This window comes from Entelurus aequoreus, linkage group LG17 (assembly GCF_033978785.1).
Source record: "Entelurus aequoreus isolate RoL-2023_Sb linkage group LG17, RoL_Eaeq_v1.1, whole genome shotgun sequence".
Classification (NCBI taxonomy): Eukaryota; Metazoa; Chordata; class Actinopteri; order Syngnathiformes; family Syngnathidae; genus Entelurus; species Entelurus aequoreus.
Genome location: NC_084747.1, coordinates 5,280,249 through 5,306,818, shown reverse-complemented (window position 1 = coordinate 5,306,818; position 26,570 = coordinate 5,280,249). Strand labels below are relative to the sequence as shown.

The following is a 26,570-nucleotide window of genomic DNA, read 5'->3' as shown; positions in this document are numbered from 1 at the left end:
TACTGCTCAAAAGGGCTGCAGGGGAAAAACAACAAATTGTTAGGAATTATGTCATTGCATCGTACGACAACATGGTTCTATTTGGGAGTGATTTCCCAAAACCGGGGAAGTTACCGTAATGTTTGATAAATGTACTAAAGGTTCTATTATGAAGTATTTTTCTGCAATTTTAAATACGCATGAGGTCACACCGTAGTGACGGGTGTTGTGTAAAATTTAAAAAAGTTGAAAAGTGTAGCATTTCACTGATTGCAATAATGTAAATTTGTTTTAACTATTAAATGAACCAAAAATATGACTTATTTTATCTTTGTGAAAATATTGGACACAGTGTGTTGTCAAGCTTATGAGATGCGATGCAAATGTAAGCCACTGTGACACTATTGTTCATTCTTTTTTTCTTTTTTGTATAAATGTCTAATGATAATGTCAATGAGGGATTTTTAATCACTGCTATGTTGAAATTGTAACTAATATTGATACTGTTGTTGATAATATTCATTTTTGTTTCACTACTTTTGGTTTGTTCTGTGTGGTGTTTGTGTCTCCTCTCAATTGCTCTGTTTATTGCAGTTCTGAGTGTTGCTGGGTCCGGTTTGCTTTTGGAATTGGATTGCGTTGTTATGGTATTGCTGTGTTTTGTTTTGTTGGATTGATTAATTTAAATAAAAAAAATAAAAAAATAAAATAAAATGAAAAAATTAATAAATACATTTTTTAAAAAAATATCGATTTTTAAAAAAATGAGAATCGATTCTGAATCGCACAACGTGAGAAACGCGATTCGAATTCGAATCGATTTTTTCCCACACCCCTAGTATTTTCCACAGCTGGAGACATGGTAACTGCAAGCAGGTCTGCTCTTTCTGCAGACAATGTGGATAAACTGTTTTTCTGGCAGAAAACATGAAAATTGAGTGAAAGTCACCAGGGTTAAAGGGCTGGGGGGGGGGGGGGGGGGGGGGGGGGGGGGGGGGGGGGGGGGGGAGAAGAAAAGTTAATCTGAGGCTGAGTTGACTTGAAACTGCTTAATGTTGCACTTTTTATATGTAGAAGAAAAATGTTGTCATTTTATTTAAGTACACTGCAAAAGTCAGTGTTCAAAAACAAGAAAATAAAATACAAAGAGGGGTATTTTATTTGAACTAAGCAAAATTATCTGCCAATAGAACAATAAAATTTGACTTGTCAAGACTTTCCAAAACAAGTAAAATTAGCTAACTTCAATGAACCCCAAAATACCTTAAAATAAGTATATTCTCACTAATAACAAGTGCACTTTTCTTGGTAGAAAAAAAAGACTTTTGCTCAATATGTTGAAAAATATTCTTAAATGAAGTAAATGCTAGTGCCATTATCTTGACATAATGATATGCGCTCGGCATTACATTTCTTGAAACCAGCAAACTTATACTAAAAACTAATTTATTGTTCTTAATGGAAAGGCAACAAGGCAAGCGCTTGTTACTCTCGGGGTCTCCTAGCCGCTCAGGCAAATCATATGGTCTAAAAATGCATTTTTCTATTGATAACATGACATCATCGCGTCAAGTGCGTGCTCTTTCAGTCAATTAGTGCGCATATATACAGAAAAAAATTTTAATTGGGATTTTGAGGAATTTATCTGAATGTGCATGAACTATTTCTGTTCAAAATTGTTAGAAATGTTAAATGTTTAAATATTAACTGTCCGTTTACTGTACTGTGCCAACTGTACTACTATATGAGTACGTATTTTCTATTGTTTCATTGGAAATACAACCGCAAAGTCCATCCGTTTTAATTATGAGACACAATTGTTTCAAAGTCATGATTTTTTTTTCATGCTTGAAGTAAGAAATGATTACTTTAAAAAAGTAGTTTTATACTTGTGAGTGTTGATGACACAGCTTTGCAACCGTTGATATTCTAGTTTCAAGCATGTTTTACTCAATATAGGTCATCAAATCTCAGCAACAAGCTGTAATATCTTACTGAGATCATTTAGGACCAAAACACTTAAAACAAGTAAAACACTCTAACATAAAATATGTTTAGTGAGAATAATTTTTTTATCAGACAGAAAATAAGCAAATATCACCCTTATTTGACATATTTCATCTTACTTAGATTTCAGTTTTTGCAGTGTACCAGATGCAATTCTTTAGTATGGTGGTACTATACCAATACCGGTATACCGTACAATCCTACTGGGGGGGGGGGGGGCCCCACAATTTGGTGATACGCTCCTGTCCATGGGTTGCGCAATGACACTAAAAAGTGCATTATTCACGTGTCCTTTGTAGGGATCAAGCTAAATAGTTGTTTTGTCCCTATAATGTGATACAGCGTGTGCTCTTAACAGGTGAAAGAGATTTACATCCTATTGTCAACAACTGGGAGCGAGAATCTCGTCCTATGCGAGCATTTTTGACCCGGGAGGATTACAGATTATGTACGTGCGGGAGAGTATGTTGCCCCCGTGTCGTGACTCACGGTGCGAATTATATAAAACGGGCCAGCGTGGTCGCTACAATCCGGGGCAGATTAGACACGGCATACGAGGAGACGCGGGGGGGCTGTTGCGTGGCGTGATGGTGTAGGATGGAAACTAATAGAATTCTTCGCTACGAGCTCCCGGGACTGCGGTCCGCCGGGCGCTGAGAGGATGAGTCATAGGTTTCAGAGGCAGCCGCTCACTTCTTTTTAGCAACATGCACACACACACACACACACATGCACACACACACGCCCGCATTTTAGACCTTGCTTAGTTCAGTCTAATAGTGCTGATCTTTGCCTCGCACCGCCAGTGTGCTCTCACGGCCATCTTTGACGCCATGAAGGAATGAGTCCGCCTCTTAGCATGCATCGAGGCCTAATTAGCTCCAAAATAACACCCATCCAAAAGTGCATGACTAAGAGAAGGAAGCCATGATGGGAGGGCGATGAGGCACACACCGCAAAAAGTCAGAGTTGAAAAACAAGGGAAAAAAATACAAAAATGAGGGGCGTTTTACTTGAACTAAGCAAAATTACCTGCCAATAGAACAAGAAAATTTGGCTTGTCAAGACTTTCCAAAACGAGTAAAATTAGCTAACCTCAATGAACCCCAAAATACCTTTAAAATAAGTATATTCTCACTAATAACAAGTGCACTTTTCTTGGTAGAAAAAACAAATATGAGACCTTTTTTCTCAATATGTTGAAAAATATTCTTAAATGAAGTAAATGCTAGTGCCATTATCTTGACATAATGATATGCGCTCGGCATTTCATTTCTTGAAACCAGCAAACTTACACTAAAAACTAGTTTAGTTTTCTTAATGGAAAGGCAAAAAGGCAACGCTCAGGCAAATCATATTGTCTAAAAATGCATTTTCCCATCGATAACATGACATCATCGCGTCAAGTGCGTGCTCTTTTAGTCAATTAGTGTGCAAGGAATATATGTACAGTATATATATACAAACGTATATTCTCACTTATAACAAGTGCACTTTTCTTGGTAGAAAAAGCAAATATGAGACCTTTTTTCTCAATATGTTGAAAAATATTCTTAAATGAAGTAAATGCTAGTGCCATTATCTTGACATAATGATATGCGCTCGGCATTTCATTTCTTGAAACCAGCAAACTTACACTAAAAACTAGTTTAGTTTTCTTAATGGAAAGGCAAAAAGGCAACGCTCAGGCAAGTCATATTGTCTAGAAATGCATTTTTCCATGGATAACATGACATCATCGCGCCAAGTGCGTGCTCTTTCAGTCAATTAGTGAGCAAGGAATATATGTACAGTATATATATACAAACGTATATTCTCACTTATAACAATTGCACATTTCTTTGTAGAAAAAACAAATATGAGACCTTTTTTCTCAATATGTTGAAAAATATTCTTAAATGAAGTAAATGCTAGTGCCATTATCTTGACATAATGATATGCGCTAGGCATTACATTTCTTGAAACCAGCAAACTTATACTAAAAACTAATTTATTGTTCTTAATGGAAAGGCAAAAAGGCAACGCTCAGGCAAATCATATTGCCTGCATTTTCCCATCGATAACATGACATATATATATATATATATATATATATATATATATATATATATATATATATATATATATATATATATATATATATATATATATATATACATTTACAGCTCGACCCCTGGACAATTTTTTTTTAATTGTAATTTTGAAGAAATTATCTGAATGTGCATGAACTATTTCTGTTCAAAATTGTTTTGAAATGCCACATGTTAAACATTTAAATATTAACTGTCAGTTTAATTATGAGACACAATTGTGTCGAAGTCCGGATTTTTTATTTCATGCTTGAAATAAGAAATTCTTACTTTGAAAAAGCAGTTTTATACTTGTGAGTGTTGATGACACAGCTTTGCAACAGTTGATATTCTAGTTTCAAGCATGTTTTACTCAATATAGCTCATCAAATCTCAGCAACAAGCTGTAATATCTTACTGAGATCATTTAGGACCAAACACTTAAAACAAGTAAAACACTCTAAAATCTGCTTAGTGAGAAGAATGATCTTATCAGACGGAAAATAAGTAAATATCACCCTTATTTGAGATATTTCATCTTACTTAGATTTCAGTTTTTGCAGTGCAGGGAGAATGACGCCCCCGACTCCCACTTTAACGAGCGCCCCTGGGCCCTCTAAAATCAAATAATCTCAAATAGTGGGGCGGGCCTTTCCGGGAACATGCTTTATCAGTATCATGCAGTGTCATTAGTTTAGATTAGATGAGTTTATTTCAAAGGGGACAATGCAATTTCATAAAACACATGACTACACATGGTTAAAAAAAAAAAAGCCAGAATTAGCCAGAAGGCTATTTTTCCTCTGTAGTCCCCTGGCCATGATGTAAAGAAGGCAGTAAAATTACAATTTCAAAGAAAAAGAAAAGAAAGATGGAGAAAAAGAACAAAAAGCACACAACACATAACAATAACCCTAACAATAACCCTAACACTAACACTAACCCTAACCCTTGATAAAAAATAAAATACAACATAACATTTATCTTAGCATCAAAACAGGCTCATCTTGCTTTGAAAAGCTGTGCACGGCAACATGTGCTCTTTGCAGCCATTAATCCTGACGTTCTCATTTTGATAAAAAAAAAAAAAAAAAAAAAAAAAATTAAATTAAAAAAATCAGCACAGATGTGCACACAATTTTTATATTGTGTTCTTAAGTGAAAGGGGACTTGAACTATTTTTTTTTTTTTTAAATTTTGCCTATGAGAGAGAAGAAGACAAAATATATATTTTTTGCATTCTAATTTATAATAATCGGCTCGTTCCAGGGGGCTAGCAATGCAGCAATTCATAAAATAAAGCCACAGCCGCAATAAGCGAGTGATTCATTAACAAAATGTACAGTGTTTTGAAAACAACAAAACAAAAAAACATACACAAATAATTTACGTAACAGGACTGTGCGGAAATAATAACAAAAATGCACATTTTTCCTGTGTTCATACTATTCTAAATTAATCTTTTGAATTGTATTTATTAAATATGCAATTAGATCAGTTCTCTTCTTGCTAGTTCAGCAGTTTTTACTTCAAGCACTGTAAAAACTGAACATACAGAAATATAGTTTGTCAAAATAACTTACACAAAATACATTTTCTGTGACATTCCAACAATGAAATAAGGTATTCAAACAAATTGGATTGGCCATACATGCTACTGTTTTGCATTGGCGAGTCAACAAGGCCATTTCATCACTTCCAAACTGAAAAATCCAATAAATAACTAAAAAGCACATCACAACCAAACAGATGATGCATAATAAGTTCAATACACACAGTATAAACACTTCGTAGGGCACAACAAAGGTCAAGACTGTCACAATTAAGACAAACTAAACTTAATGCTTACCTCCAATGAGACACTGTTTAGTCAGGAAATGCAAGAATATAAAATATAATAACTGGACAACCACTTTGCTTAGTACAACAATGTTATTTTGTTTTTTACAGTTTATTTAACTAAACAGCACATTACAACCAAACAGATGATGCGTAATAAGTTCAATACACACAGTATAAACACTTCGTAGGGCACAACAAAGGTCAAGACTGTCACAATTAAGACAAACTAAACTTAATGCTTACCTCCAATGAGACACTGTTTAGTCAGGAAATGCAAGAATATAAAATATAATAACTGGACAACCACTTTGCTTAGTACAACAATGTTATTTTGTTTTTTACAGTTTATTTAACTAAACAGCACATTACAACCAAACAGATGATGCGTAATAAGTTCAATACACACAGTATATACACTTCGTAGGGCACAACAAAGGACAAGACTGTCACAAAGAGGACAAACTCAATTTAATGCTTACCTCCAATGAGACACTGTTTAGTCAGGAAATGCAAGAATATAAAATATAATAATAATAATAATAATAATAATAATAGATTTTATTTGTAAAAAGCACTTTACATTGAGTAAACAACCTCAAAATGCTACAGTGTATTAAAAATAAATACAAATAAAAAGATAATAAAAAATGAATAAAAATAAAAACTAGAACAGCCAAATAGCTAAAACTAGTATGCATATATCTAAAAAAAAAGGCTTTATTTTTTTATTTTTTAAAGAAGGGTTTCTAAGCCTTTTTTAAAAGCATCCACAGTCTGTGGTGCCCTCAGGTGGTCAGGGAGAGCGTTCAACAGACTGGGAGTGGCGGAGCAGAAAGCCCGGTCTCCCATTGTTCGTAGCTTTGTCCTCGGAGGTTGGAGGAGGTTAGCCTGTCCGGAGCGGAAGATTTGGGGGTGAGTAGTTCTTTGAGGTAGAGGGGGGCATTTCCATGGAGGCACTGGTGGGTTAGTAGGGAGACTTTGAATCCAATCCTGAGTGGAACAGGAAGCCAGTGAAGGGATTTGAGAGTTGGTGTGATATGGTCATATTTATAACAACTGGACAACCCAAGATCTATGTGCAGGACACTTTGCTTAGTACAACAATGTGTATTTTTTTTTTTTTTTTTACAGTTTTGTACAGTTTATTGAACTAAAAAGCACATTACAACCAAACAGACGATGCGTAATAAGTACAATACACACTGTATAAACACTTTGTAGGGCACAACAAAGGTCAATACTGTCACAATTAGGACAAACTCAACTTAAAGGCCTACTGAAATGAGATTTTCTTATTTAAACGGGGATAGCAGGTCCATTCTATGTGTCATACTTGATCATTTCGCGATATTGCCATATTTTTGCTGAAAGGATTTAGTAGAGAACATCGACGATAAAGTTCGCAACTTTTGATCGCTGATAAAAAAAAGCCTTGCCTGTACCAGAAGTAGCGTGACGTCACAGGTTGTGGAGCTCCTCACATCTGCACATTGTTTACAATCATTCCCACCAGCAACGAGAGCGATTCGGACCGAGAAAGCGACGATTACCCCATTAATTTGAGCGAGGATGAAAGATTCGTGGATGAGGAAAGTGAGAGTGAAGGACTAGAGGGCAGTGGAAGCGATTCAGATAGGGAAGATGCTGTGAGAGGCGGGTGGGACCTGATATTCAGCTGGGAATGACTAAAACAGTAAATAAACACGAGACATATATATACTCTATTAGCCACAACACAACCAGGCTTATATTTAATATGCCACTAATTAATCCCGCATAACAAACACCTCCCCCCTCCCGTCCACATAACCCGCCAATACAAATCAAACACCCGCACAACACACTCAATCCCACAGCCCAAATTACCGTTCACCTCCGTAAAGTTCATACAGCACATATATATCCCCAAAGTTGACATGCACATAGCGGCACGCACGTACGGGCAAGCGATCAAATGTTTGGAAGCCAAAGCTGCGTACTCACGGTAGCGCATACTAAGATTAAGATTAAAGTCCTCCTGGTAAGAGTCTCTGTTGTCCCAGTTCGCCACAAGCCAATGGTAAAGCTTGACTGTCATCGTTCGGGAATGTGAACAATGAAACACCGGCTACGACGTAGCCGCTACGTGTTTGTGTTGCTGCAGCCGGCCGCTAATACACCGCTTCCCACCTACAGCTTTCTTCTTTGCAGTCTCCATTGTTCATTAAACAAACTGCAAAAGATTCACCAACACAGATGTCCAGAATACTGTGGAATTTTGCGATGAAAACAGACAGACTTAATAGCCGGCCACAATGCTGTCCCAATATGTCCGCTACAATCCGCGACGTCACGCGCGAACGTCATCATACCGAGACGTTTTCAGCAGGATATTTCGCGGGAAATTTAAAATTGCACTTTATACGTATTGGCATGTGTTGCAATGTTAAGATGTCATCATTGATATATAAACTATCAGACTGTAGTGGCTTTCAGTAGGCCTTTAATGCTCACCTCCAATGAGACACTGTTTAGTCAGGAAATGCAAGAATATAAAATATAACAACTGGACCACCACTATATGTTTTTTTACAGTTTATTTTATTGTGCCATTTTATTTCCTGGAAACGGCACAGATTCTGTGGAATGGCTCTCAAGGTGTTGCTTTGGATTTATTGAGTGGAAATGCTTGAAAGCCAAATCATTTTTTTATTTATTTTTCTTAAAGTGGAGGTGTAAAAAAATGTCAGTTTGTTATACTCGGGGGTGATGCGACACCTGATGTATTTGGCCGTCCAGTTGCCAGGCAACCCGTGGAGGCTCACGGTTCCAACCTCAGCATCACTTGACAAAGTCCTCCCTCGCCTGACAAGAAGACACTTTGTCTTTGGGTTTAGGAGTGTGGAAAAAGTGAATCGGAGAGCAAGACATTCCACTTTGCCAGTTACGAATGAAGCCGCCAAAGTGCTGCACTCCCTCACATTGGGCCTATTTAGCCCGAGGCTTCTGGCTCAGGTGAGACGGCGTGAACGTGGACGCCGACGTTCATTAGCGCCGCCGGACTTTCGCTCTGACTCCGGCCCGGCTGGTTGCTAAGTTACTCGCTGCCAGTGCGCTGGATAAATTGACACGTAACCTCCCGCGAGTGTGATTTCAGCTCACTGAGAGGGATTTCACGGGTGTCAGTTTGATGAGCGATGTCACTGGAGGTGGAGGTACATCATTTAAGGGGACGGCCGGGGCTTTAGGAAATATATATTCCTACTAAATTACATTTTGATTATGGAAATATTTTACTGCAGCGTCAACAACTGTCAATCATTGGCACATTTTTCCCAACGCGGTACAGCGCTCACATTTTATTCTACCTTCAATGGAATTGATCATTCGTTAAAGGCCTACTGAAAGCCACTACTACCGACCACGCAGTCTGATAGTTTATACATCAATGATGAAATCTTAACATAGCAACACATGCCAATACGGCCGGGTTAACTTATAAAGTGCCATTTTAAATTTCCCGCCACACTTCCGGTTAAAAACGTTTTATTATGCTGACGCATGCGTGTGAAGTCACGAGGGCAAGGGAAGTATTCAGAGCCCGTAGAAAAAGCTCTGTTTTCATTTCATAATTCCACAGTATTCTGGACATCTTTGTTGGTGAATCTTTTGCAATTTGTTTAATGAACAATGGAGACTGCAAAGAAGAACGTTGTAGGTGGGATCGGTGTATTAGCGGCTGGCTGCAGCAATACAACAAGGACTACTTACTTGGATAGCAGACGCCTAGCCGATGCTAGCCGCCCACCGCACGGATGATCGGGTGAAGTCCTTCGTCGCGCTGTCGATCGCTGGAACGCAGGTGAGCACGGGTGTTGATGAGCAGATGAGGGCTGGCTGGCTGGCTGGAGCGCTAATGTTTTTATCATAGCTCTGTGAGGTCCGGTTGCTAAGTTGCTAAGTTAGCTTCAGCGTCGTTAGCAACAGCATTGTTAAGCTTTGCCAGGCTGAGAACTATTAACCGTGTATTTACATGTCCATGGTTTAATAGTATTGTTGATCTTATGTCTATCCTTCCAGTCAGGGATTTATTTATTTTGTTTCTATCAGCATTTGAACCAGATGCTATCACGTTAGCTCAGTAGCTAAAGAGCTTCGCCGATGTATTGTCGTGGAGATAAAAGTCACTGTGAATGTCCATTTCGCGTTCTCGACTCTCATTTTCAAGAGGATATAGTATCCGAGGTGGTTTAAAATACAAATCCGTGATCCACAATAGAAAAAGGAGAGTGTGTGGAATCCAATGAACCCTTGTACCTAAGTTACGGTCAGAGCGAAAAAAGACACACCCTGCACCGCCTCTCTAGTCCTTCACTCTAACGTTCCTCATCCACGAATCTTTCATCCTCGCTCAAATTAATGGGGTAATCGTCGCTTTCTCGGTCCGAATCTCTCTCACTCCATTGTAAACAACGGGGAATTGTGAGGAATACTAGCTCCTGTGACGTCACGCTACTTCCGGTACAGGCAAGGCTTTTTTTTATCAGCGAGCAAAAGTTGCGAACTTTATCGTCTATGTTCTCTACTAAATCCTTTCAGCAAAAATATGGCAATATCGCGAAATGATCAAGTATGACACATAGAATGGATCTGCTATTCCCGTTTAAATAAAAGAAAATTCATTTCAGTAGGCCTTTAAAGTTAAAGTAGCAATGATTGTCACACACACACTAGGTGTGTTGAAATTTGTCCTCTGCATTTGACCCATCCCCTTGTTCACCCCCTGGGAGGTGAGGGGAGCAGTGGGCAACAGTGGTGATTTAACCCCCAATTCCAACCCTTGATGCTGAGTGCCAAGCAGGGATGTAATGGGTCCCATTTTTATAGTCTTTGGTATGACTCGGCCGGGGTTTGAACTCACAACCTACCCATCTCAGGGCGGACACTCTAACCCAGGGGTGTCCAAAGTGCGGCCCGCCGCTAATTGTTTAGCCCGCCACACATTCTGGAAATGCTATTGCAAAACTATAAAAGAACCTTAAAAAAAGTGATACTTTATTTATCTTTTCACTGCGATTACTCAAAAATATGAAAGAATTAAAATCAATGGTGTCCTGCATTATTGATCTTTTAGAGCTCTAATGACTAAATACTGCATATTTCAGTTTTACTATAAAAAACAAAGTTGTTTTTGACAGAAAAGCCATAAAAACTTTTTTTAATCATTATTACTTTATATCAACTTGAAGTTGATATCGAGATTTACTGTAAGCGTTAAATAAGAAATAATAATAATAATTCAAGTCCTTTTAATGACTGAGACCATTTATGGTCCCCGGGACCCCTAAAGGTAAAATAAAAATAAAAAATCCATATATTTTGTTATGGTTTGAAAATGAAAAATATCAAATTGGCCTCCGCATGCTTTAATTTTTCCGTGTGCGGCCCTCAGTGGAAAAAGTTTGGACACCCCTGCTCTAACCACTAGGCCAGTGGTCCCCAACCACCGGGCCGCGGCCCGGCTCTGTGAGGTCCGGTTGCTAAGTTGCTAAGTTAGCTTCAGCGTCGTTAGCAACAGCATTGTTAAGCTTTGCCAGGCTGAGAATTATTAACCGTGTAGTTACATGTCCATGGTTTAATAGTATTGTTGATCTTCTGTCTATCCTTCCAGTCAGGGATTTATTTATTTTGTTTCTATCAGCATTTGAGCCAGATGCTATCACGTTAGCTCAGTAGCTAAAGAGCTTCGCCGATGTATTGTCGTGGAGATAAAAGTCACTGTGAATGTCCATTTCGTGTTCTCGACTCTCATTTTCAAGAGGATATAGTATCCGAGGTGGTTTAAAATACAAATCCGTGATCCACAATAGAAAAAGGAGAGAGTGTGGAATCCAACGAGCCAGCTTGTACCTAAGTTACGGTCAGAGCGAAAAAAGATATGTATTTCACTGCATTTTAGTCCGTCACTCTAACGTTCCTCATCCACGAATCTTTCATCCTCGCTCAAATTAATGGGGTAATCGTCGCTTTCTCGGTCCGAATCTCTCTCACTCCATTGTAAACAACGGGGAATTGTGAGGAATACTAGCTCCTGTGACGTCACGCTACTTCCGGTACAGGCAAGGCTTTTCTTTATCAGCGAGCAAAAGTTGCAAACTTTATCGTCGATTTTCTCTACTAAATCCTTTCAGCAAAAATATGGCAATATCGCGAAATGATCAAGTATGACACATAGAATGGATCTGATGTCCCCGTTTAGATAAAAAAATGTCATTTCAGAAGGCCTTTAAATGCTTCTACTGAAGTAGCATCTCTAACTGTCACCGACAGTAGAGATCTCGGTTGCTTCTGTTTGGCGCCATGAAGCCAACTGCCGTTGAGATATTCCTGCACGTGTTCAAAATGCCCACACGGAACGCTCGGCTGCACTCCATGTCACCGAGTGCAACCACCTTGGCTCTGTTCCAATCTGGAGAACGTCTGGTTGTGCTTCAAAATAAAACTAAACAGCGTCGATCATGTGACATATATTAAAAAAAGATGCGTCGCCGTGTCCCTGATGTCTTTGTGGCGTCACCCCCCCACCCCCCTCCACCGACCCCCCCGCAGCCTCGTCTTGCTACCATTCGCCATTTGGCTTCTCTTTCACCCCGAGTTCAGAAACTCCACAGGGACCTTTTATAGTGGGGGGTCGTTTGCTTATTTATTTATTTTCTGGTTCAGTTGACGCTGCTGGTGTTGATATTGTGTTTGAAGTCTGCTTTTGATGCTCATCGCTCCTCCGAGACGCCGCCGCCGCCGCCACCGCCGCCATCGCCGCCATCGCCGCCATCGCCGCCATCGCCGCCATCGCGCCACAAAGCAAAAATAACGAGAAAAGCAGAGAGATTTGCATCAATGTCATTCTCTCGGTCAATAGCGATCTCAAAGCGACCCGTTCGGCTGACATAGTCTCGCTTTTTTATCGACCACGGGTGTCCTAACATTTTGTCGCGAAGGCCACAGGAAGAAGCTCAATCTGGCAACTGAGCTGCAATTTTTATACCGTAAAAAAACGTGGTGCTGAGTTTCCATTTCCAGTAATACACCGTAATACATCTCCCCCTTTCCTCTCCCTTATCTCTCCTGCTTGCTTCTTTGTCTTGTCTTGTCTGAACTTTCTTGTTGCCTCTTTTTGCCCTGCTCTCCAAATCAGCTGCAGCCTGTCCACCGTAGCCCCGCACTCCCTCCCCTCTGTTGCAAGTCTCGAGATGTATGTTGTAATATGTATATGTGCTTTGCTATGGAGGTTTTTTCCCACTCCAGACTGGGCCCCCTTAGGATTGTATTTTTTTACTCATCCTCCCCCAGCGTTGAACTTTTTCCCCATATTTTACGGGGCGCCTTGTGGCGACCCATCAGCGTTCCTGTTCTGTAACCCGGTACACTGTTTGTTTGTCTCATCTTCAATCAATCAATCAATCAATGTTTATTTATATAGCCCTAAATCACAAGTGTCTCAAAGGGCTGTACAAGCCACAACGACATCTTCGGTACAGACCTCACATCTTGAACGGGTTTGTGCTGGAAACAAAGTTTCGTTGTACTAGCGCAATCACAAAAAAAACCTAGCTACCTACTTAAAAACAACAACTGTAGATTTTACCGTAAAAAAGTGGTAGAGTTTTTTCAAGTTCCACTAATATGCTGTAAAAAAACACTGTACATTTTACCATAAAATCTATAATTTTTACAGTGTACAATTTAATGGATAATGTCATGATCCATTGCCCAGATCATGTTTTGTTTAGTTTTTGACTCCCTCAGTTCTGTTTTCAGCATTCCTGGGTTTGTGTTTTAGTTGTCATGGGTGCTGATTAGTTTTACCTGCCTCTGATTAGTGTTTGGGATGCTCACCTGCTCCTGGATTAGGATTTTATATATATATATATATATATATATATATATATATATATATATATATATATATATATATATATATATATATATATATATATATATATATATATATATATATATATATATATATATATATATGTGTGTGTATATATACTGTATATGTGTGTATATGTATATATATACTGTATATGTATATCTACTGTATATGTGTGTATATATACATACTGTAAATGTATATATACTGTATATATATATATACACTACCGTTCAAAAGTTTGGGGTCACATTGAAATGTCCTTATTTTTGAATGAAAAGCACTGTACTTTTCAATGAAGATAACTTTAAACTAGTCTTAACTTGAAAGAAATACACTCTATACATTGCTAATGTGGTAAATGACTATTCTAGCTGCAAATGTCTGGTTTTTGGTGCAATATCTACATAGGTGTATAGAGGCCCATTTCCAGCAACTATCACTCCAGTGTTCTAATGGTACAATGTGTTTGCTCATTGGCTCAGAAGGCTAATTGATGATTAGAAAACCCTTGTGCAATCATGTTCACACATCTGAAAACAGTTTAGCTCGTTACAGAAGCTACAAAACTGACCTTCCTTTGAGCAGATTGAGTTTCTGGAGCATCACATTTGTGGAGTCAATTAAATGCTCAAAACGGCCAGAAAAAGAGAACTTTCATCTGAAACTTGACAGTCTATTCTTGTTCTTAGAAATGAAGGCTATTCCACATAATTGTTTGGGTGACCCCGAACTTTTGAACAGTAGTGTATATTTTCACAATATTTACAATATGCAGAGGGCCAATAAAAACGAAGTTGCGAGCCACAAATGGTCCCCGGGCTCACCTTACTCACCCCTGCTCTAAACTGTCCAAACAATAAACAAGTTCCTTCCTATTGTTTGTGTTTTTTCCAAAGAACAACTTGAGGAGGATAAATTGCACAGTAATGGAGGTAAAGTATGGCCGCTGCGCTTCCTGTCTTGTTGCTTTTGCTTCCTCACTCCATCTCCACGCCGCCGCTGCACTTTAAAACTCATCCATTGGCCGACAATAAGCTCGCCGCACACTTTTCATGCTTCGTGATCCAAAGTACCTGACTTGTACCAGAGCCCGGTGGGTGTGCCGCGCATGAAGGAACCACCTCATCGTGTACACTGTAAAAACTGAAATCTTAAGTAAGATTAAATATCTCAAATAAGGGTGATATTTGCTTATTTTTCTCACTAAGCAGATTTTATGTTAGTCTTTTACTTGTTTTAAGGGTTTTTGTCCTAAATGATCTCAGTAAGATATTACAGCTTGTTGCTGAGATTTGATGACCTATATTGAGTAAAACATGCTTGAAACTATTTTTGTCCAAATGTCCTAAACACACCCAGCAATGGTGCACAGGAAGGCGGGGAAGAAGAGGAGAAAAGGCGGCCAAAATGGTCAAAAGTCCCAATTTTGTCCAAAATACCTCCCCAGGTTCCAGTCTCACGAGTCCCGCCGCCGGCCGCACAAGTCCCAGGATGCAAAAAATGTCCAAAACGCACCCAGAAAAGTCCCACGGGAAGTGGGGGAGATAAGTGAGAAAAGTTGGCAAAAGTCCCCAAAAATGTTCAAAATACCTACCCAGGTTCGAGTCCGCGCAAGTACCAAAATGTCCATAACACACCCAGCCGAGTCCCACGAGGAGGGGGGATACAAATTGGAAAAGTAGGCAAAAGTCCCAAAAATGTTCAAAATACCTACCCAGGTTCGAGTCATGGAGTGGTGGCACTTGAACTCGGGTGTGATTTTTGAACATTTTACCGACTTTTCTCACTTTTCTCCCCGCCTTCCCGTGGGACTTTGCTGGGCGCGTTTTGGACATTTCGGGCATCCCGGCCGGCGGCGGGACTTGTGGGACTCGAACCTGGGTAGGTGTTTTGAACATTTTTGGGACTTTTGCTGACTTTTCCAACTTTTATCCCCCGTCTCCGTGGGACTCGGCTGGGTGTGTTATGGACATTTTGGGCATCCCGGGACTTGTGCGGCCATACGCTACCGTTCAAAAGTTTGGGGTCACATTGAAATGTCCTTATTTTTGAAGGAAAAGCACTGTACTTTTCAATGAAGATAACTTTAAACTAGTCTTAACTTGAAAGAAATACACTCTATACATTGCTAATGTGCTAAATGACTATTCTAGCTGCAAATGTCTGGTTTTTGGTGCAATATCTACATAGGTGTATAGAGGCCCATTTCCAGCAACTATCACTCCAGTGTTCTAATGGTACAATGTGTTTGCTCATTGGCTCAGAAGGCTAATTGATGATTAGAAAACCCTTGTGCAATCATGTTCACACATCTGAAAACAGTTTAGCTCGTTACAGAAGCTACAAAACTGGCCTTCCTTTGAGCAGATTGAGTTTCTGGAGCATCACATTTGTGGGGTCAATTAAACGCTCAAAATGGCCAGAAAAAGAGAACTTTCATCTGAAACTCGACAGTCTATTCTTGTTCTTAGAAATGAAGGCTCAAACACAAAATTGTTTGGGTGACCCCAAACTTTTGAACGGTAGTGTACATACGATTTTATGTTAGAGTGTTTTACTTGTTTTAAGGGTTTTGGTCCTAAATGATCTCAGTAAGATATTACAGCTTGTTGCTGAGATTTGATAATAATAATAGATTTTATTCGTAAATAGCACTCTATATTGAGTAAACAATCTCAAAGTGGTACAGTGTATTAAAAAATAAATAAAAAGATAAAGAAATAAATAAAAATAAAAACTAGAATAGCCATATAGCTATAACTAGTATGCATATAACAAAAAAAAAGTTTAAAAAAAAAAACAAAAAAAAAAACAGAAGGGCTTTTAAGCCTTTTTTAAAAGCATCCACAGTCTGTGGTGCCCCCAGGTGGTCAGGGAGAGCGTTCCACGGACTGGGAGCGGCGGATGACCTATATTGAGTAAAACATGCTTGAAACTAGAATATCAACTGTTGCAAAGCTGTGTCATCAACACTCAGAAGTATAAAACTACTTTTTTAAAGTAATAATTTCTTTTAATTCAAGCATGTAAAAAAATCATGACTTAGACACAATTGTGTCTCATAATTAAAACAGATGACAGCCAAATGGACTTTGCTGTTTTATTTTTTAATGAAACAATAGAAAATACGTACTCATATAGTAGTACAGTTGTTATTAGTGAGAATATACTTATTTTAAGGTATTTTTGGGTTCATTGAGGTTAGCTAATTTGACTTGTTTTGGAAAGTCTTGACAAGCCAAATTTTCTTGTTCTATTGGCAGATAATTTTGCTTATTGAAGTCAAAACCACTCATTTTTGTATTTTTTTTTCTTGTTTTTGAACACTGACTTTTTCGTGTTGAACTTATCAAATGCAAGTTTGCCATGACCTCCCGCCGAGCCGGCGTCCTCTGCAGTGGACATCTGTGTTTTACATGACACGGCCATTATTTTTCCCTGACACCAGGCGCTAATTAGTCTTTTTTGCACTCCACTAAAAAGTGAAAGGTCCTTTATATATGAAAAGTTGATTGTGGAAGTCGCTTCCGAGCAGTTCCACTGAAGACGCGGCACAAGAGCCAAGCGTGCAGTTTTTAACAAAGCTTTTAATACTCAAATTGTTTCAATAAAGTTCCTCTCCCCCCAGAACGTGACTTTTCAGTCACGTCCGTATCCTCTCTCTCCCTCCGCTCCCGGCGGCTTACTGTTAAAGACAACTCGTACCACCTGGTGAAATCTAACCACCTGCCAGCTGTGTCTCACCGTCAGCACTGCCACGCCCCCGTCTGATGGTGCTCTGTCTTCAGCACCATGGACAGAGGCGGTGACCTTTGCTCCTGCAGGCGCGCTGGTCACACTCTCCCTCCACATTTATATTCTAACATTTTTTTCCCAAACTTTTAATTTGAAGTGCATGAGGAAGTGGAACTCTTTGCCCACGTGAACATTTATGTGTTTATTAAAAGTAGATTAAGTAAGAAGATGTTTCACCTCTCATTTCAACTCGCTTCATCAGATCACGCTTAACGACAAGAGGCAAGCATCCAGAGGGTTAAGTCTTCAATTATTTTATTCCTATCTAGTCTTTCATCCTGCATCCTGCACTATCCCCTCATTTTAGAGCTGTCCTATCTAGTATTTGAGCATGAACTGATAAAGGTGGTATTTCTATAACAGTATTACAGATATTGTTCCTATCAAGTCTTCAATCCAGCACCATCCCCTCAAATTTAGAGCTGTCCTATCTAGTCTTTGAACATTAACTGCGGAAGGTGATATTTCTATATCAGTACAACATATATTTTTTCAATCCAGCACCATCCCCTCAGATTAGAGCCGTCCTATCTAGTCTTTCATCCTGCATCCTGCACTATCCCCTCGTTTTAGAGCTGTCCCATCTAGTCTTTGAGCATGAACTGATGAAGGTGGTATTTCTATATCAGTATTGCAGATATTGTTCCTATCAAGTCTTCAATCCAGCACCATCCCCTCAAATTTAGAGCTGTCCTATCTAGTCTTTGAACATTAACTGCGGAAGGTGATATTTCTATATCAGTATAACATATATTTTTTAATCCAGCACCATCCCCTCAGATTAGAGCCGTCCTATCTAGTCTTTCATCCTGCATCCTGCACTATCCCCTCGTTTTAGAGCTGTCCCATCTAGTCTTTGAGCATGAACTGATGAAGGTGGTATTTCTATAACAGTATTACAGATATTGTTCCTATCAAGTCTTCAATCCAGCACCATCCCCTTAAAATTTACAGCTGTCCTATCTAGTCTTTGAACATTAACTGCGGAAGGTGATATTTCTATATCAGTATAACATATATTTTTCAATCCAGCACCATCCCCTCAGATTAGAGCCGTCCTATCTAGTCTTTCATCCTGCATCCTGCACTATCCCCTCATTTTAGAGCTGTCCTATCTAGTATTTGAGCATGAACCGATAAAGGTGGTATTTCTATATCAGTGTTACGGATATTGTTCCTATCAAGTCTTCATTCCAGCACCATCCCCTCAAATTTAGAGCTGTCCTATCTAGTCTTTGAACATTAACTGCGGAAGGAGATATTTCTATATCAGTATAACATATATTTTTCAATCCAGCACCATCCCCTCAGATTAGAGCCGTCCTATCTAGTCTTTGAGCATGAACTGATGAAGGTGGTATTTCTATAACAGTATTACAGATATTGTTCCTATCAAGTCTTCAATCCATCACCATCCCCTCAAATTTAGAGCGGTCCTACCTAGTCTTTGAGCATGAACTGATGAAGGTGGTATTTCTATATCGGTATTGCAGATATTGTTCCTATCAAGTCTTCAATCCAGCACCATCCCCTCAAATTTAGAGCTGTCCTATCTAGTCTTTGAACATTAACTGCGGAAGGTGATATTACTATATCAGTATAACATATATTTTTCAATCCAGCACCATCCCCTCAGATTAGAGCCGTCCTATCTAGTCTTTGAGCATGAACTGATGAAGGTGGTATATCTATAACAGTGTTACGGATATTGTTCCTATCAAGTCTTCAATCCAGCACCATCCCCTCAAATTTAGAGCTGTCCTATCTAGTCTTTGAACATTAACTGATGAAGGTAATATTTCTACATCAGTATAACATATAGTTTTCAAACCAGCACCATCCCCTCAGATTAGAGCCGTCCTATCTAGTCTTTGAGCATGAACTGATGAAGGTGGTAAGGTGGTATTTCAATATAAGTAATAAGGATATTGGTCCTATAAAGTCTTCAATCCAGCACCATCCCCTCATATTAGAGCTGTCCTATCTAGTCTTTGAGTATAAACTAATGAAAGTGGTATATCTCTAACAGTATTAAGGATATGTTTTCCGATCAAGTCTTCAATCCAGCACTAGCCCCTCAAATTTACAGCTGTCCTATCTAGTCTTTGAGCATTAACTGATGAAGGTGGTATTTCTACATCAATATAACGTATATTTTTCAATCCAGCACCATCCCCTTAAATTTGGAGCTGTCCTATCTAGTCTTTGAGCATGAACTGATGAAGGTGGTATTTCTATATCAGTATAACGTATATTTTTCAATCCAGCCCCTCAAATGTAGAGCTGTCCTATCTAATCTTTGAGCATTAACTGATGAAGGTGGTATTTATACATCAGTATAACATATATTTTTCAATCCAGCACCATCCCCTCAAATGTAGAGCTGTCCTATCTAGTCTTTGAGCATTAACTGATGAAGGTGGTATTTCTATATCAGTATAACGTATATGTTTCAATACAGCACCATCCCCTCAGATTAGAACCGTCCTATCTAGTCTTTGAGCATGAACTGATGAAAGTAGTATTTCTATATCAGTAATAAGGATATTGTTCCTATAAAGTCTTCAATCCAGCACCGTCCCCTCAGATTAGAGCTGTCCTGTCTAGTCTTTGAGCATTATCTGATGTAAGTAGTATTTAGTCTTTCTTTCTTATAAAGTCTTTGATCCTGCACCATCTCCTCAGACTAATGTATTTATTTTTAACGTTATTTATTGTTATTTATTGTATTTCAACTGCACCTGTCAGAGTAGCCACTTGTATTCTTCTATCTTTCCTATTTAGTCTTAGGTCCTGCACCATCACCTCAGACTAGAGCTGGCTGTCCTATCTAGTCTTTGAACATGGTCTGATTAAAGCAGTATTTCTACAAGTATATTTTACCTATCTAGATAGTTTTTGATCCTGCACCATCCCCTCAGACTGGAGCTGTCCTATCTGGTTTTTGAGCATGGACTGATGACTGTAGTATTTCCATATCAGTATTAAGTAAAGTTTTCCTTTTAAATCTTCAATACAGCACCATCCCCTCAGACTAGAGCTGTCCTATCTAGTCTTTGAGCATGGACTGATGAAGGTGGCATTTCTATAGCGGTATTAAGTATATTTTCCCTATCAAGTCTTCAATCCAGCACCGTCCTCTCAGATTAGAGCTGTCCTGTCTAGTCTTTGAGCATTATCTGATGTAAGTAGTATTTAGTCTTTCTTTATTATAAAGTATTTGATCCTGCACCATCTCCTCAGAATAATGTATTTATTTTTCACCTCAGACTAGAGCTGGCTGTCCTATCTAGTCTTTGAACATGGTCTGATTGAAACAGTATTTCTACAAGTATATTTTACCCATCTAGATAGTTTTTGATCCTGCACCATCCCCTCAGACTAGAGCTGTCCTATCTAGTCTTTGAGCATGAACTGATGAAGGCGGCATTTCTATAACAGTATTAAGTATATTTTTCCTATCGAGTCTGCAATCCAGCACCGTCCCCTCAGATTAGAGCTGTCCTGTCTAGTCTTTGAGCATTATCTGATGTAAGTAGTATCTAGTCTTTCTTTCTTATAAAGTATTTGATCCTGCACCATCTCCTCAGACTAATGTATTTATTTTTCACCTCAGACTAGAGCTGGCTGTCCTATCTAGTTTTTGAACATGGTCTGATTGAAGCAGTATTTCTACAAGTATATTTTACCCATCTAGATAGTTTTTGATCCTGCACCATCCCCTCAGACTAGAGCTGTCCTATCTAGTCTTTGAGCATGAACTGATGAAGGCGGCATTTCTATAACAGTATTAAGTATATTTTTCCTATCGAGTCTTCAATCCAGCACCGTCCCCTCAGATTAGAGCTGTCCTGTCTAGTCTTTAAACATTATCTGATGTAAGTAGTGTCTAGTCTTTCTTTCTTATAAAGTATTTGATCCTGCACCATCTCCTCAGACTAATGTATTTATTTTTCACCTCAGACTAGAGCTGGCTGTCCTATCTTGTCTTTGAACATGGTCTGATTAAAGCCATATTTCTACAAGTATATTTTACCCATCTAGATAGTTTTTGATCCTGCACCATCCCCTCAGACTAGAGCTGTCCTATCTAGTCGTTGAGCATGAACTGACGAAGGTGGCATTTCTATAACAGTATTAAGTATATTTTTCCTATCGAGTCTTCAATCCAGCACCGTCCCCTCAGATTAGAGCTGTCCTGTCTAGTCTTTGAGCATTATCTGATGTAAGTAGTATCTAGTCTTTCTTTATTATAAAGTCTTTGATCCTGCACCATCTCCTCAGACTAATGTATTTATTTTTCACCTCAGACTAGAGCTGGCTGTCCTATCTAGTCTTTGAACATGGTCTGATTGAATCAGTATTTCTACAAGTATATTTTACCCATCTAGATAGTTTTTGATCCTGCACCATCCCCTCAGACGAGAGCTGTCCTATCTAGTCTTTGAGCATGAACTGATGAAGGCGGCATTTCTATAACAGTATTAAGTATATTTTTCCTATCGAGTCTTCAATCCAGCACCGTCCGCTCAGATTAGAGCTGTCCTGTCTAGTCTTTAAACATTATCTGATGTAAGTAGTATCTAGTCTTTCTTTCTTATAAAGTATTTGATCCTGCACCATCTCCTCAGACTAATGTATTTATTTTTAACGTTATTTATTGTTTTTATAGTATTTCAACTGCACCTGTCAGAGTAGCCACTTGTATTTTTCTATCTTTCCTACTTAGTCTTAGGTGCTGCACCATCACCTCAGACTAGAGCTGGCTGTCCTATCTAGTCTTTGAACATGGTCTGATTGAAGCAGTATTTCTACAAGTATATTTTACCCGTCTAGTTTTTTATCCTGCACCATCCCCTCAGACTAGAGCTGTCCTATCTAGTCTTTGAGCATGGACTGATGAAGGCGGCATTTCTATAACAGTATTAAGTATATTTTTCCTATCGAGTCTTCAATCCAACACCGTCCCCTCAGATTAGAGCTGTCCTGTCTAGTCTTTGAGCATTATCTGATGTAAGTAGTATCTAGTCTTTCTTTAAAATAAAGTATTTGATCCTGCACCATCTCCTCAGACTAATGTATTTATTTTTCACCTCAGACTAGAGCTGGCTGTCCTATCTAGTATTTGAACATGGTCTGATTAAAGCAGTATTTCTACAAATATATTTTACCCATCTAGATAGTTTTTGATCCTGCACCATCCCCTCAGACTAGAGCTGTCCTATCTAGTCTTTGAGCATGAACTGATGAAGGCGGCATTTCTATATCAGTATTAAGCATATTTTTCCTATCTAGTCTTCAATTCAGCACCGTCCCCTCAGATTAGAGCTGTCCTGTCTAGTCTTTGAGCATTATCTGATGTAAGTAGTATCTAGTCTTTCTTTCTTATAAAGTATTTGATCCTGCACCATCTCCTCAGAATAATGTATTTATTTTTCACCTCAGACTAGAGCTGGCCGTCCTATCCAGTCTTTGAACATGGTCTGATTAAAGCAGTATTTCTACAAGTATATTTTACCCATCTAGTTAGTTTTTGATCCTGCACCATCCCCTCAGACTAGAGCTGTCCTATCTAGTCTTTAAACATGAACTGATGAAGGCGGCATTTCTATAGCAGTATTAAGTATATTTTCCCTATCGAGTCTTCAATCCAACACCGTCCCCTCAGATTAGAGCTGTCCTGTCTAGTCTTTGAGCATTATCTGATGTAAGTAGTATCTAGTCTTTCTTTCTTATAAAGTATTTGATCCTGCACCATCCCCTCAGACTAATGTATTTATTTTTCACCTCAGACTAGAGCTGGCTGTCCTATCTAGTCTTTGAACATGGTCTGATTAAAGCAGTATTTCTACAAGTATATTTTACCCATCTAGATAGTTTTTGATCCTGCACCATCCCCTCAGACTAGAGCTGTCCTATCTAGTCTTTGAGCATGAACTGATGAAGGCGGCATTTCTGTAACAGTATTAAGTATATTTTTCCATCGAGTCTTCAATCCAGCACCGTCCACTCAGATTAGAGCTGTCCTGTCTAGTCTTTGAGCATTATCTGATGTAAGTAGTATCTAGTCTTTCTTTCTTATAAAGTATTTGATCCTGCACCATCTCCTCAGACTAATGTATTTATTTTTAACGGTATTTATTGTTTTTATTGTATTTCAACTGCACCTGTCAGAGTAGCCACTTGTATTTTTCTATCTGTCCTATTTAGTCTTAGGTCCTGCACCATCACCTCAGACTAGAGCTGGCTGTCCTATCTAGTCTTTGAACATGGTCTGATTAAAGCAGTATTTCTACAAGTATATTTTACCCATCTAGATAGTTTTTTTAATCCTGCACCATCCACTCAGACTAGGGCTGTCCTATCTAGTCTTTGAGCATGAACTGATGAAGGCGGCATTTCTACATCAGTATTAAGTATATTTTTCCTATCGAGTCTTCAATCCAGCATCGTCCCCTCAGATTAGAGCTGTCCTGTCTAGTCTTTGAGCATTACCTGATGTAAGTAGTATCTAGTCTTTCTTTCTTATAAAGTCTTTGATCCGGCACCATCTCCTCAGACTAATGTATTTATTTTTCACCTCAGACTAGAGCTGGCTGTCCTATCTAGTCTTTGAACATGGTCTGATTGAAGCCGTTTTTCTACAAGTGTATTTTACCCATCTAGATAGTTTTTGATCCTGCACCATCCCCTCAGACTAGAGCTGTCCTATCTAGTTTTTGAGCATGGACTGATGACTGTACAATTTCGATACACGTGTTGAGAACATTTTTCTATATAGCCTTAGCACTAGTCCCCTCAGACTTGTGCTTAGATGCTGCACCATCCCCTCACACGAGTGCTGTCCTATCTTTATGCAGGATCTAATGATACCTGCTGGGATGAGAGGTGAAACATTTTGTCAGACAACCTCAGCAGTCTATTAGTGACCTGGATGAATGAAAACAAACACTGCTCACTCATGCTGTAGCTACTGCCATCTTGTTTGAGTTTGAGTTAGTTAGGTTCCAAGTAGCTCATCTGAACACGTTGCATGTGGTCCACAGGGAGCCAGACCAAGCAGGACTGGTCCATCCAGTGGCCGACCTCCGAGTCAGGCAAGGAAAACACCCCCGTGTGTCAGCCGGAGGCGAGCCAGTGGATCCGCTTCCAGCTGTCCCAAAGCCCCAAAGTCCAGTCCAAGTACAACCAGCTCATGTGCCACAGCCCCCAGGCCCTGGCGCCCCCTTTGTACGCGGACCGACTGACCGTGGACAGCCCTTCCACGGGCCTCCTGCCCGCCTTGGACTTTGGCCAGCGCTCGCTGCCCCCGTCGCCTCGCCAGAGACATTTTGGCCACACGCCTCCTCGGACTCCTTTGGTGTTCAACACAATGACCCCGCCTGGCACGCCGCCCATGCGGCGAAGGAACAAAGTGAAGGCCCCGGGAACGCCGCCGCCGCCGAGTCGCAAGCTGATCCACCTTCTGCCGGGCTTTACCGCTCTGCACCGGAGCAAATCACACGAGTTCCAGCTGGGAAACCGCTTGGACGACACGCAGACGCCAAAGTAAGTCACTTGTTGTTGATCATGGCTAATTTCATTGATCTATGAGCTGTGCTGTGTCCTCCCTCTTGAAGCAAAGCAGCAGAGATGCTCAGCTGCTCTACTTTGTTGTCGGGACACATTTTCAGAAAGATCCGGAATTTTTACTCTCATCTTTATTTTGTATATTATGTCAACACAAGGTCATACCTTCAAACATTTACAGGTACATAATAATGATAATAATAATAATAGATTTGATTTGTAAAAAGCACTTTATATCGAGTAAACAATCTCAAAGTGCTACAGTGTATTAAAGAAAAAATAAATAATAAAAAGATAATAAAGAAATAAATAAAAATAAAAACTAGAACAGCCAAATAGCTATATGTAATATGCATATATCTAAAAAAAAATTAAAAAAAAGGCTTTTTAAAAAAAAAGAATGGCTTTTAAGCCTTTTTTAAAAGCATCCACAGTCTGTGGTGCCCTCAGGTGGTCAGGGAGAGCGTTCCACAGACTGGGAGCGGTGGAGCAGAAAGCCCGGTCTTCCATTGTATATCTCCAAATTGTATAAAATACTCATCAAAGCATACACCTCAGAGTCCTATAACTTAGTGCTTGACGTATGCTAACTGTTAGCATGCTAACATTACTATTTTAGCTTTGTTTTGCTAATTTTGTAGGCATACACTTCAGAGTTAGACAATTTGGTACATGATGCATGCTAACTGTTAGCATGTTAGCTTTTTTTAGCTAATTTGGCAGGTATACACCTCAGCGTCAAATAAGTTAGTACTTGACATATGCTAACTGCTAGCATGTTAACATGACTATTTTATGTTTGTTTTACTAATTTTGTAGGCATACACCTCAAAGTTAGACAATTTGCTACGTGATGCATGCCAACTGTTAGCATGTTAGCTTTTTTCAGGTAATTTGGCAGGTATGCACCTCAGAGTCATATAACTTAGTGCGTGACGTATGCTAACTGTTGGCATGCTAACATGACTATTTTAGCTTTGTTGTACTAATTTTATAGGCATACACCTCAGTTAGACAATTTGGTACGTGATGCATGCTAACTGTTAGCATGTTAGCTTTCTTTTAGCTAATTTGGCAGGTATACACCTCAGCGTCATATAACTTAGTACTTGACGTATGCTAACTGCTAGCATGCTAACATGACTATTTTAGGTTTGTTTTGCTAATTTTGTAGGCATACACCTCAGAGTCAGACAATTTGGCACGTGATGCATGCTAACTGTTAGCATGTTAGCTTTTTTTTAGCTAATTTTGCAGGTATACACCTCAGAATCATATAACTTAGTGCTTGACATATGCTAACTGTTAGCATGCTAACATTACTATTTTAGCTTTGTTTTGCTCATTTTGTAGGCATACACCTCAGAGTCAGACAATTTGGCACGTGAGGCATG

At 39.2% G+C, this 26,570-nt stretch overlaps 1 protein-coding gene across 2 annotated transcripts in view; it reads left to right on the top strand.

Annotated features, from left to right (window-relative positions):
• The window catches only part of ksr2 (kinase suppressor of ras 2), a 248,332-nt gene that overhangs the window by 41,696 nt on the left and 180,066 nt on the right, over window positions 1-26,570 (top strand). Inside the window, exons 4-5 of one of the 2 annotated variants that reach the window (XM_062024469.1) lie at window positions 14,709-14,744; window positions 24,654-25,155. In XM_062024469.1, the coding sequence (XP_061880453.1) occupies window positions 14,709-14,744; window positions 24,654-25,155 (538 nt within the window). The remainder of the gene's footprint in view (window positions 1-14,708; window positions 14,745-24,653; window positions 25,156-26,570) is intronic. The other variant, XM_062024470.1, reaches the window with a different exon arrangement.